At 47.0% G+C, this 12953-nt stretch overlaps 1 protein-coding gene across 6 annotated transcripts in view; it reads left to right on the top strand.

Annotated features, from left to right (window-relative positions):
* ATAD2 (ATPase family AAA domain containing 2) overlaps positions 1 to 12953 on the top strand; it is an 87598-nt gene that overhangs the window by 68881 nt on the left and 5764 nt on the right. For all 6 annotated transcript variants that reach the window (XM_030553778.1, XM_030553776.1, XM_030553780.1 and 3 more), the window contains one exon: positions 7681 to 7814. In XM_030553778.1, coding sequence (XP_030409638.1) covers positions 7681 to 7814 — 134 coding nt within the window. The remainder of the gene's footprint in view (positions 1 to 7680; positions 7815 to 12953) is intronic.

Here is a 12953-nt window from a genome sequence, read left to right as displayed (position 1 = left end):
AAAATAGTCTCAGTAAAGTAGTGGATAAAGTGGAACCAGCTGACATTTTTTGAATTTCAAAGGCTGTTGACAAGGTACCACACAAGTCTACTGAAGAAACTAAATACTGAGTGGGTTGGGGGAAAGTATGGTCTTAGATCAAAAACTGTTTAAGAGACCAGAAACGAAGACTAGAAATAAAGGGTCAGTTTTCATCATGGTGAAAGGTTAACTGGAGGGTGCATCCTGGTTCCATACTAGGTCTCATGTTATATACTATATTTATTAATGTTTGTGTGCAGTGAGGTAGCAAAACTTGCACATAAGACAAGTTTATTTAGGTTAGTCAAGTTGAGAATAGATTATGAGGAACTTCAGAGGGGCTTTATCAAGCTAGGAGAGTAGGCAATCGGATGGCAAACAATTCTTCATTCTTCAAGTGGTTGTTCATGTCTATTCCAAGCAGGGGTGTGTGTGCTGCATGCACGCCAGCTGGAAGATTTTTTTCCCTTAGCAGCATCCTTAGAGTTAGCCTGGGCACCCCCTAAAGTTGTGCCTTTATGGCGCCCAGTATAAGCCCTGCCGACTCTCCACCCCCTTCAGTTCCTCCTTTCCGCCGGTGATGGCTATCTGGAACATCGCTCACTCTTGTAACAAGCTCTTTAGCAGTGTCTTATAGCATACCATGTAAATAGTTTTCTTAGTTAATAGTTATTTCTTTAATAGAAGTTATTAGTTTGGGGGGGGTTCCCCCTCGCCCCTGACCATATTTTCCCCTTTGCAGTATACCAAGGTCTCCAGGCTTCAAGTTCCATGAGGACTGAGGCAAGTTTATGCCTAAGAGTGACCTCTCTCTTCCTGTCTGTGGTGCCTCAGAGAGAGTCACAGGAAGAAAAGTGCCAAATCTGTAAGGGTTTCCATCCCAGAACCCTCAAAGACCGGCAACAGAGACTTAAACTTCTGTTAATGGAGGCGGTGCTACAGCCACACTCCAACCCAGGACCAGCCAAACCGGTGCTCAGTATTTCATCAGTGCACAGTGCTCTGGCGCTGATGGTGTGCAAACCTGCACCAACCAAGGACTCTAAGGCCCCTCAGCACCGCTATGGCTCGGGCCATAAGAAGCCAGCCTCGGTGCAGCACTGATCTCAGTCCCCGGTGCCGTTAAACAAGAAGAGGCAGAAGAGGAGTTGGTCCCCTCTGTCGAAACCCCAGGGGTCAGCACTGTCCATAAGTGACTCAAGACAGACTGCCTCTACCCTGGAAAGCTCCAGGGAATCATTGACTCCTGCTCCGGCTGGGGTCCAGTCGAGTTGGAACACTCATCGGTCCCCAGATCTCCAAGGCGACAACCTGCAGCTACCATCGCCGCTGGAGATGTTCGAGGCTGCTAGGGACCTGATGTGCCCTCTGGTGTCATCCTCCCCTCAGAGGAGGGACAAGTCACTGGTGACCGCACACACCCCCTTTCACTCTAGGGGCAAACGGGCGATTATATCCTGCCGTCCTCCATCTCCAGCATGGCTCGCACAGACAGAGGAACTGCACTGATTCCTGGACCCTTGGCACCGCTCACTGGTGACCTAGGGTACTGCTCCTCCATGGTCCTCCTATTCAGAGACCTCGGAGTCAAAGGCAGACTCTTATCGCTCCAGCAGATCGAGGAGCAGGAGGTCCAGGTCATGCTGGAGCCACCAACCCTACCCAGCACCGTGGCCACAGTAGTGACAACCATCCTCCCAATGGCCTTTTTGGACATCCTGGGCATACCGCCAGAGTCAGAATCAGGCCCACAGTCCAAGATCCCAGTCAGCATCAACGTCTTCGGTGTCCTTTTTCCCCACAAGCACTGCTGATACCACCTTCAACTGAAGTGACAGCCCTACTGTTACATCCAGTTCTGGCACCAACCCTCCAGTCAATGGCACCACCGAGGGCTCCAGCTCCGGCACTGACGAGCTTGGAGCCGCCAGACCTAGCAACCCCAGTACTGGCCGTGGTACTGAGTCTCCCACTACCAGCACCACTGCCTCTCGAATACTGTGTCCAAGGGACCCGAAGGGTGCTGAGGTCAGTGAGCAAGGTCCAGTGCCAGTCTTCTCCTCGTCCTCACTGGATGAAATGGTCGTGGAGATATCTGTGGCCCCAGCTCTCAAGGACAATCAAGTTCTCCAGGAGCTTCTGCGACAGGCTGCCCAAAGCCTGGGGATACAGGCAGAGGAGATGGTGGAGGAGTCAAACCCTGTTGTGGACATCCTCGCTCCCTTGGATCCATTGAGGGTTGCCCTGCCACTGATAAAAACAGTAGTGGACACAACAAAATCTCTGTGGCAGACTCCCTCTTCTCTGGCCCCTAAGGCCAAGAGAACCAAACAGCGCTATTTTGTACCATCTAAAGGGTACAGACATCTATATATACCCATCCTCCCCCAGACTCTTTCTTTTTGGTGGTTGATGCGGCCAATCAGAGTGAGTGCCAGGGTTTCCAAGGCTCTACTCCAAAAATTAGGGAGGTGAAAAGACTGGACCTGCTTGGCAGGAAGGCCTATTTGACAAGGGGCCTGCAATTCCGCGAAGGTAACCAGCAGGCCACTGTAAGCAGATATGGGCACAATACCTGCTCTGCGATTACCACGTTTGCAGAGCTCCTGCCACAAGACTCTCTCTCTCATGTGGAGTTCTCCACACTGGGGGAGGAAGGGAAGTTGGTCTTCTAGGCCTCCCTGCAAGCGGCTTTAGATGTGGTGGACGCAGCCTCGCACACTGTGGCTACGGGGGTGGTGATGAGGTGGGGTTCCTGGCTGCAGGTCTCTGGGCTGCCACATGAGGTCCAACGGACTATACAGGACCTCCCCTTTAAGAGCTTGTCCCTCTTCTCTGAAAAAACTGATAAGAGACTTCACAGTTTGAAGGACTCTAGGGCCACTCTGCACACTTTGGGACTTCACACACCGGCTACCCAGGGTAAGCATTTTTCACCCTCAGCCTGCCCCACGAGCCTGCCAGCTGCAGAACCACCAGGACACACCTTGTAGGCGAAGCAGGCATGCTATGAGGAGGCAGCATCTCTCGGGGTAGAACTCTGGCCACCCCAAATCTCCGCCCAGGCCCAGACCCTCCTTTTGAAGGTGCAGTCGAGGATAACTCACCAGTTTGGATTCTGGATCCATCTCCTCTTACCTTCTCATCCTATCTGTCCCCTTCCTACTATGCCTGGTCCCATATCATCTCAGACCGTTGGGTGCTCCGCATGGTAGAGAGGGGATATTCCATCCAATTTTGTGCCCTCCTGCCCCTCCACTCCCCTTCTCTGTCCCTCTTCAAAGACCCCTCTCATGAGCAACTTCTAATTCAGGAAGTGCAGTCCCTCCTTTTAGCTCCTGAGGAACCTCCTCTACTGCCCCCACTAAGGGGCCAGGGGTTCTACTCCTGGTATTTCCTAATACCAAAAGCCAAGGGGGGGCCTCAGACCCATCCTGGACCTGTGGCAGCTCAACAAGTTTGTAAAAAGGCTCAAGTTCTGCATGGTCTCACTAACCTCCATTATCTCCTCATTGGATCTAGGAGACTGAGATGCCGCCCTCGACTTGAAGGACACACATTTCTACATGGCAGTAGTTCCCTCCGGCAACACAGATGTTACCTCAGATTTGTGGTGAGCAACGGCCACTATCAGTTTGCTGTCCTCCCTTTCAGCCTGTTAGCACCCCTCTAGTTTTCACCAAATGCATGGTGCATTGCGGTGTTCCTGTGCAACTGCCAGATATTTTCCCATACCTCGACGACTGGCTGATCAAAGGCTGCTCCAGAGCTTAGGTGGAGGATCAGGTCGGCTTCATAAGAAGGACCTTCCTCAGACTAGGTCTCCTTCTCAACAAGGCCAAATCCACTACGTCTCTTATGCAGAGGATAGAATTCACGGGTGCAGTACGGGACTCGACCCAAGCCAGGGTGTACCTCCTGGAAGCCAGGTTTCAGTCGCATGGGGACATTATATGGGGTCTCGGGCAGTTCCCCATGACCACAGCAAGGAACTATCTGAAACTGCTGGGACACATGGCTGCGTGCACCTACATAGTGCAGCGTGCCAGACTCTTACTTCGCCCACTCCAGTCATGGCTGGTGTTGATTTATCGACCAGCCTGGGATGCTCTGGACAGCATTGTAACCTTGCCCTGCCCAGTACTGGACTTCCTTCGGTGATGGCTCGACACACAGCTGGTTTGTGTGGGAATTCCCTTCACTAGCCCTCAGCCATCTCTTTCATTAGTGACAGATGCCCCAGATCTGGGCTGGGGAACTCATTTGGGAGACCTCAGGGCCTCTGGTCTGAGGCGGACCTCATTCAGCATATCAATTTCAGAGAGCTGAGAGCGGTGCACCTGGTGTGCTAGGTTTTCAGAACCCACATAACTGACAAGTGCATTTCAGTCCTCATGAACAACACCACGGCGATGTTTTATATGAACAAACGGGTGCATGCTCCTCTCCCCTGTGCCAGGAAGTCCTCGCACTGTGAGACTTCTGCGTAGAGTACTGAGTACACCTGCAGGCTTCATATCTCCCCCAAGTACAAAACGAGTTGGTGAACAGTCTTAGACAAACTTTTCATGGCCACGAGTGATCCCTCCAGCCAGATATAGTGAGCTCAATTTTCCATCTCTGGGGCTGTCCCCGGGTAGACCTGTTCACTACAGACGGCAACAGGAAATGTCAGCTGTTCTCCTCCTTCATGAATCACAGCCTAGGAGCCATCACAGATGCCTTCCTTCTCCCTTGAGGGGACTGCCTGCTTTACATGATACCGCTGTTCCACAAGGTACTCCTCAAGATCCGCAGGGACTAGGCCTGGGTCATACTGATAGCTCCACCATGACCACGCCAGCACTGGTTTACATCACTCCTGGAAATGTCTACGGCAACCCTGCTCACCTTGCCATTGGTCCCAGCACCCAAACCTAGAGTCGTTCCACCTCATGGCCTGGATGCTCCATGGCTAAATACTGTGGAACTGACCTGCTCAGATCAAGTCAGGCAAGTTCACCGTGGCAATAGGAAGCCCTCTACGAGGGCAATGTACCTTGCCAAGTGGAAGAGGTTTTCTCTCTGGTTGGAGCAATGCAGTCAGTCACCAGTGCTCACTCTCATACCGTTCATACTGGACTACCTCCTTCACCTTAAACAGGACCTGTCCTTGTCAATAAGACATCTCTGCCTTCCATCCGGGCGCAGACGACTTCTTGGTCTTTGCAAACCCTATGGTCAGCTGCTTCCTTAAAGGCCTCGACAGACTCTTCCTGCAAATGCATCAGCGTGTCCCGGCTTGGGACCTTAACCTGGTCCTCACCAGGCTTACAGGCCCTCCATTTGAGCGCTGGCAACGTGCTCCCTGCTCTCTCTCTTACAAGGTGGTATTCCTCGTGGCAATAATCTCAGCTAGGAGAATGTCAGAGCTTAGGGCCCTTACATCTGAGCCACCTTGCAATTTTTTATAAGGATAAGATCCAGCTCAGGCCTCATCTGGCGTTTCTCCTTTAAGTTGTCTCCCAGTTCTACATGAGCAAAGACCTCTTCCTCCCAGTGTTTTACCCCAAGCCACACTCCTGCGATAGGGAGTCTAGGCTTCACTCACTGGATGTATGTGGGGTGCTGGCTTTCCATATAGAGGACTAAGCTGTTCTGGAAGTTCGTCCAGCTTTTCATAGCACTGACAGACAGAATGAAGGGCCTCCCTGATTCATCCCAGCACATCTCATCGTGGATCACGCCCTGCATTCGGGTGTGTTATGACCTGGTGAAGGTGACCGCCCTGCCAATCACTGCTTACTCCACCAGGGCTCAGGCCGCCTCAACTGCGTTCCTGGCGCAGGCCTCCACCCAGGAAATCTGCAGAGCGGCAACATGATCCACGTTTACGACGCACTAGGCTATCACACAACAGGCCGGAGACGATGCGGCCTTTGGATGAGCTGTGCTGCAATCGGTAGATGACTCCAACCCCACCTCCTGAACTTTGGCTTGAGTGTCACCTGGTTGGAATGGACATGAACAATCACTCAAAAGAAAAACAGTTACTCACCTTCTCTTAACTATTCTTTGAGATGTGGTGTTGGTGTCCATTCCAATACCCACCCTCCTACCCCTCTGTTGGAGTAGCCGGCAAGAAGGAACGGGAGATGGAGGGTTGTCAGGGTCCTATATTGGGCGCCATGAAGGAACAACTCCAGGGGGTGCCCACGCCAACCTTACGGATGCTGCGAAGGGAAAAATCTTCCAGCTGATGTGCACGTGCGCATGCGCACAACCTGGTTGGAATGGACCTAACCACCACTTCTCAAAGAACAGCAGTTAGGAGATGAGTAACTGTTTTTTGCTGATAAGTGCAAATTGAGGCACATCAGAGAACTTTTAATTACTTGTATAACTTATAGTTTTCTAAATTAATTGTGTCAACTTGGGAAGGGACCTGGGTGTCATTGTGGACAGCTCAGTGAAGACATCTGCTCAATGTATGGCTGCAGTCAGAAAAGCAAACAAGATATTAGGATGCATTAGGAATGGGGTGGAGAATTAACATGGAAAATATTATGTAACTCAACAGTGCAGTCTCCTCTAAAACAGTGTTTCTCAACGACTGGTCCGTAGACCAGCACTGGTTCCTAAGATTTCCCTGACACAGTTTAGAAAAGCAGCAAGCAGGTCCCTGGTACCAAAAAGTTTGAGAAACACTGCTCTTAGAATACTGTGTGCAGTGGTGGTCATGCCATCTAAAAAAAAAATTATAGACTATGGGGTTCTGAAAAAGGTGATTAAAAATGATTTAAGGGCATGGAAAAATTCATATATAAAGAGAAATTGAAGAGACTGTGATTGTTTACCTTGGAAGCAGATACTTTTTCAAACAGTATGCAATTAAACTGTAGAACTCATTGTCACAGGATGTTGTTGAGGCGAAAAACTTAGCTAGATTCAAAAAGAGATTAGACACTCTTATGGATAATAGGAATATCCAGAGGTGTTATAGTTAATGCTAACAATTCTTGGAAGAGATATTAAGTCTTATGCTCCAGTATTTAAATAGTTTTTTAACTGCTTGGAATTAATTGGGGCAGGGGGGAGGTGTGACTTATCCTACATCTGCCTCTTGTAAGTGTTTTACACCTTCCTCTGAAGTATCCAGTGTTCGATACTTGAGTAGATGGATTATGGATCTGATTCAATATGGCAATTTGCGTGTGCCTATAAATGTTACCTAATTATGATTTTCTACCCAGTCTTCCCCATTTGAGAAACTATTTGAGTGACTTTTACATTGTCTGCTTTGAAATCCATATATATAGTTAAGTTTGTAAGATGTTACAGTTAAGAATTTATGATTAATCAGCTAATAAGATTTTAGCATTTCATTACTGCTTTAGATGATTTTATCTAGAGAGGGTTTTTTGGGACATGGCATGATGAAGTCTGAACTGTATCTTGTGTGTACTGGAAAAGAAGCACAAACCAAACATCTCAAACTGGGAAATGCAAGTAACAGGAAATCACTGGGCAATGCAATTTCCATTTTGAAGTCCTGCCTTTGACACTTCAGAGAGATGATACCCTAGTCTAGTTCAACAGAACTGTTGGATCTTTGGTCTATGAATTAATCCAGGTAATTTGACAGAAATCCTTATTTTAAAGTTTAATTTTTCATCCTAGATGTGTGTGTACTTCGTATGACCCGTTGTAGACGTTCTCAAGTAGAACAGCAGCAGCTCATCAGTGCTGAGAAAGCCATAGAGATCCTCACTGAGCCAGCTTCCCCTCTTATTGTGGACTATGAAGAACTTAAAGTATGTATACTTCCTATTTTCTGAACACTGAAGTAGGGTTAAATAAGATAACTCGCTATAACTGGCATTGGTTAATTAAAGATTGAAATAATTATAGTGCCTGCTTTTTCCCCGATGAAAATGGTGGTGGTGGCCTTCTATTTTTGCTTTCCATTAAATCCTAGAAAAGATCAGTTACAGTCCAGATTTTAATTCATAAAAGGATTTGTTAAATTTTGGAACCACATATTTAAAAGCTCTTAGTAGTGTTAGTTATTAATACAGTGTTTACTATGACCCTTAAACTTTTTAAACATAGGTTCCTAATATAAAGATCTTATTTCTGGTAGGAATGCATTCAAAACATAGTCAATTAGCTTCAGGCTCCAGTTAGCTCTCTCACCAAGTTTGTTTGGATAAGGTGATGATATGTATTTACTTGATTTCTTTCAAAGCATGATGTTACAATTTTTCTTTGAGTGATGGTCTCTGTTTGTTTGTTTCACGCTTGGGTATGCATGTGCATCATGCTGCTGAGTCTTGAATTTTTGGCAAGCAGTGGCCGTTGGTCCATACATGCACAATAGCTGTCCTTGTACTCCAAACTGAAAGCATAAAAGGCTCCAGTTCCTTCTTACTGCTGCACAGTCTGAGCCTGAATCCTCAGTATACTTATCTCCCGTCTACTTCATCATTTCTATAAATATATTGTAAATAGTGTGTACTAGTATTTTTCTGGTATCGTGTAGTTAGATAGTTGTTTCTCCTTTGTTCCCCACTCTGGGGAATTTTTCCCCTCTGAGGAGGCTGGGATTATGACCAGGGTTCCAGGATTCAAGAATTGTGGTTCTTGCTCTTTTTCTTTTCCTGTGAGTTATCTATGTCAGTGCTGCTTCTACTGCCTAGGTGAGGCACATATCTCTGCCAGGTGGAGCATCTGCTGCTCCTTTCCCCCCAAATTTGTGAGAGTCAGGAACCAAGGCTTAATTACTTGATGGAGAAAGCAATGAGACCTCAGTTAAGTGGTCCTCCACAGAAGCAGTCCTCCATATCAGTCTTTTGGAACTGAGGACTGTCAGGAATGCCTGTGGATTCTTTTTGCCATTCATCAAGAATACCCACACAAAGGTCATGATGGACAATATGACCTGTGTGTTTTGCATAAATCTCCAGAGGGGTGCCAGATCTTTCTCCCTCTGCACAGAAGCACTCAAACTTTTTGGAATTGGTGCATTCATCACAATATGCTCATGTGAGGCCAATAGGGGTACAGAACGTGACAGCGAACAGTCTCTCGGGACTTTTCTCACAGCCACTAATGAGAACTGAATTCAGAGCTGCTTTGCAACATATTCACCCTTTTGGGGAGCCCTGACTATAGATCTCTTCACTATTTATCAGAATATGAAATGTCCTCCAGATCGAGTCTGTGGAACCATTCACTGGGAGACACCATCATCCTCCCATGGGACAGGTACTACTTGTACGCCTTCCCCCACATTTCCTCTTCTAGCCAAAATCCTGTTGAAAATTCAATGAAATAAAGCAAGAGTTATTCTGATTTCCCCCTCCTGGCCAAGACAAGTCTGGTTCCCTTACCTGGAACAGATGGCAGTATGTACTCCGGTTCCTCGTTGGCCCATTGTTCACCTGCTCTCTCAAAATGACAGCCTGATCCTTCACCCCAATCTGCAGATCCTCCGCCTCCATGCTTGGCTCTTAGTTCCAGCGCTTAGAGGTTGAATGTTCTGACGAGGCGAAAGATTGTTGCTACACAGCTGAAAGTTGACCTCTCAACGTACTTATCTACAAAAATGGAAAGGATTCCAAATTTGGTGTCATTCTAAGCACATAGACCCAACCTTTTCCTCCCTCCCTCTGATTTTAGACTACGTTCTAGCTGTCAAAAAGTCAAAACTCACCCAGCTCCCTTAAGGTACACCTCACGGCCATGACAGCCTTCCACCATCAAGTAGATGGATATTATGTGATCACTTGCCCATCAATACATAGATTTCTTAAGGGCATTGGGAATCTCTTCCCACATGTGAGACCACATGCTCTAACCTGGGATCTTAACCTAATTCTCAGAGCTTTGACTAGACCTCCCTTTGAGTACTCTCTGTAGTAACTGATTCCACTCTGAAGCCCAAGCCCTCCATGGGGGATACTGCTGTGAAGTCCTCTACAGTGGAGCATCTACTCCAAGAACAGGAAGTTACTGAGCTGTGCAGTAATGATGGTTCAAGATGTGTGTCCTTATGGGTGCTCCACAACCCGCCCTCCCCCCCCTCTACTTTAGAGTTCTCAATATGTACTCCTGGGGGAGTTCTGCACCAAAAAATTAAACTATGTGCAGAATGTTTTTTTAAGTTCTGCAAAATTCTGCATATGTTGTGTCAAAATAACACCATATAATCATTCCAGTTTCAATTATTTTGGTTTATTTCAAAATACCTATTAACAAGTATGTCAACAATACACACAACAACAAAAAAGATTCCCCCGGGAGTAAAGAGTTAAATAAACCCCTATGACAACTCAGGTCCAGTTGAGGGATGCTGGAGGAGATGCATGGACCCGCAGAGCCTAGACACCTGTATTCACGTTCCCCCAGAGCCCAGCTATGGGGCAACCCCTGACCCCAAAGCCCAGAACCTGCACCTCTTCTTCCCTGCCCCTAGAGCCTTTACTCCCCCACAGCTTCCTTACCATCCCTCCTGGGGACATGATGTGGTATAGCCATGCCCTTCTTCGCCCTTTGCCAGAGCTGGGTCTCCTGGATCCTCTCCCATCCCCTAGAAAATGAGGATCAAGCAAGGCAGTCAGAGCATGCAGAGCCTTCATCCCCGCTGAGCTGGGTGCTCTGCTCACTGCAAGGTGGGCTCTGCAAAGTTCAGTGGTCCCTAATGGCAGCCAGAAGCTCTACGGATCCAATTCTGCAGGAAAAAACATGGAATTCTGTGCAAATACTGCATTGCACAGTGGTGCAGGATTCCCCCAGAAATAAATATGGGGCTCTGCAGTAGAGAAGGAACTGAGTGGGGTTTGTCTGCGGAGTGCTAGATAGCCTTGAGGAAGGGACAGTGCATGTGCAGGCTGAATGGACACTGCTATCTTAAAATCTCCAATCAGAGGTGCCGGGGCACAGATGCACCTACAATGGAGCACCCAGAGGAGAACACATCTTGAAGAACCATTGTTACTCACATTGTGGTGTAACTTCCTCTTTTTTTACTTTTACCCTACTACAACTTTTCCTCTATCCTGAGGCTTAGACCTAATTTGTAGCGGCAAATAACCTTTTTTTATATATGAAGCAGACTAAATCCATTCAAATTTATTTGTATTGAATAATCTGAAACATTCAGTGAATCTCTCCAAGAAAGAGCTTTTCTTTTTTCCATAGTAGGCCTAGAACCTTCTTAAGGACCTAATAAGGGCACACATTCATAGGTGTTTCAGGAACTATAACCATTTGTATGTGGGAATTCTGTCATAGAAACTTAGTTGTAGTTCATCACTCCTGCCTTACCACTGCCATCCCAGCTTCTAAAGCTTTTTTGGGAGTGATGCAGCAGTGAGAAGATTCTTTCCTCCATCTGTTCCTCTTAAGAGGGACCAAAATTTCTGGGGCTCTTCAGCCCTGAATGGGACCTCCTAACTGAGCTGCTTCTGTTTCTTCAGTCATCTCCTGTACCACAGTAGAGCAGACCAATGGGGCAAGTTGAAGCATCTCAGCTCCTTTCCCCTAGAAAAGTGTCTGTGGCTATACTTACCTACATGCCTCCAGCTTTCATCCAGACCACACCACACAATCCATTGTCTACAGCTACGCTCTAAGATACAACTGCATTTGCTCCAGCCGCTCAAACAGAGACAAATGCCTACAAGATCTCTATCAAGCATTCTTACAACTACAATACCCACCTGCTGAAGTGAAGAAACAGATTGACTGACAGAGCCAGAAGAGTACCCAGACGTCACCTACTACAGGACAGGCCCAACAAAGAAAGTAACAGAGTGCCACTAGCTGTCACCTTCAGCCCCCAACTAAAACCTCTCCAGTGCATCATCAAGGATCTATAACCTATACTGAAGGACGATCCCTCACTCTCTCAGATCTTGGGAGACAAGCCAGTCCTTGCTTACAGACAGCCCCGCCCACCTGAAGCAAATACTCACCGGCAACCACACAACAAAAACACTAACCCAGGAACCTATCCTTGCAACAAAGCCCGTTGCCAATTCTGTCCACGTATCTATTCAAGGGACACAATCATATGACCTAATCACATCAGCCATGCTATCAGAGGCTCGTTCACCTGCACATCTACTGACATGATATATGCCATCATGTGTCAGCAATGCCCCTCTGCCACGTACATTGGCAAACCGGACAGTCTGTACGCAAAGGAGTATATGGACGCAAATCAGACATCAAGAATTATAACGTCCAAAAACCAGTTGGAGAACACTTCAACCTTCCTGGTTGCTCAGTTGCAAACCTCAAAGTTGCAATACTCCAACAAAAAAAACTTCAAAAAAAGACTAACAAGAAACTGCAGAATTGGAATTCATTTGCAAACTGGACACCATTAAATTAGGCTTGAATAAAGACTGGGAATGGATGGGTCATTACACAAAGTAAAACCTATTTCCCCATGCTAATTTTTTCCCTACTGTTACTCACACCTTCTTGTCAACTGTTGGAAATAGGCCATCCTGATTATCACTTGTTTTTTTTTTTCCTCCTGCTGCTAATAGCCCACCTTAATTGATTTCTCTCATTATAGTTAGTATGGCAACATCCATTTTTTCATATTTGTGTATATATATCTTCCTACTGTATTTTCCACTGCATGCATCTGATGAAGTGGGTTTTAGCCCACAAAAGCTTATGCTCCAAATAAATTTGTTAATCTCCAAGGTGCCACAAGTACTCCTCGTACTTTTTGTCTGTGGGCTATAATTGCTCCCAGCCCACTGACTCTATGGGTTATCTGGCTATATTTCCTTGAGGTGAATGAGACTTACGGGTATCTTATGGGCTACACCCACTCCTGAAGGCCCTGCATTGCAACATCCATTCCTCTTAAGTGAGGCAGGATGTAGCTACTGCTGGAATGGTTTAGTCACTTACGAGTCACTTCCTGCTGT

Source organism: Gopherus evgoodei, chromosome 2, assembly GCF_007399415.2.
Source record: "Gopherus evgoodei ecotype Sinaloan lineage chromosome 2, rGopEvg1_v1.p, whole genome shotgun sequence".
Taxonomy (NCBI): Eukaryota; Metazoa; Chordata; order Testudines; family Testudinidae; genus Gopherus; species Gopherus evgoodei.
This window is presented reverse-complemented; position numbering and strand designations above follow the sequence as displayed.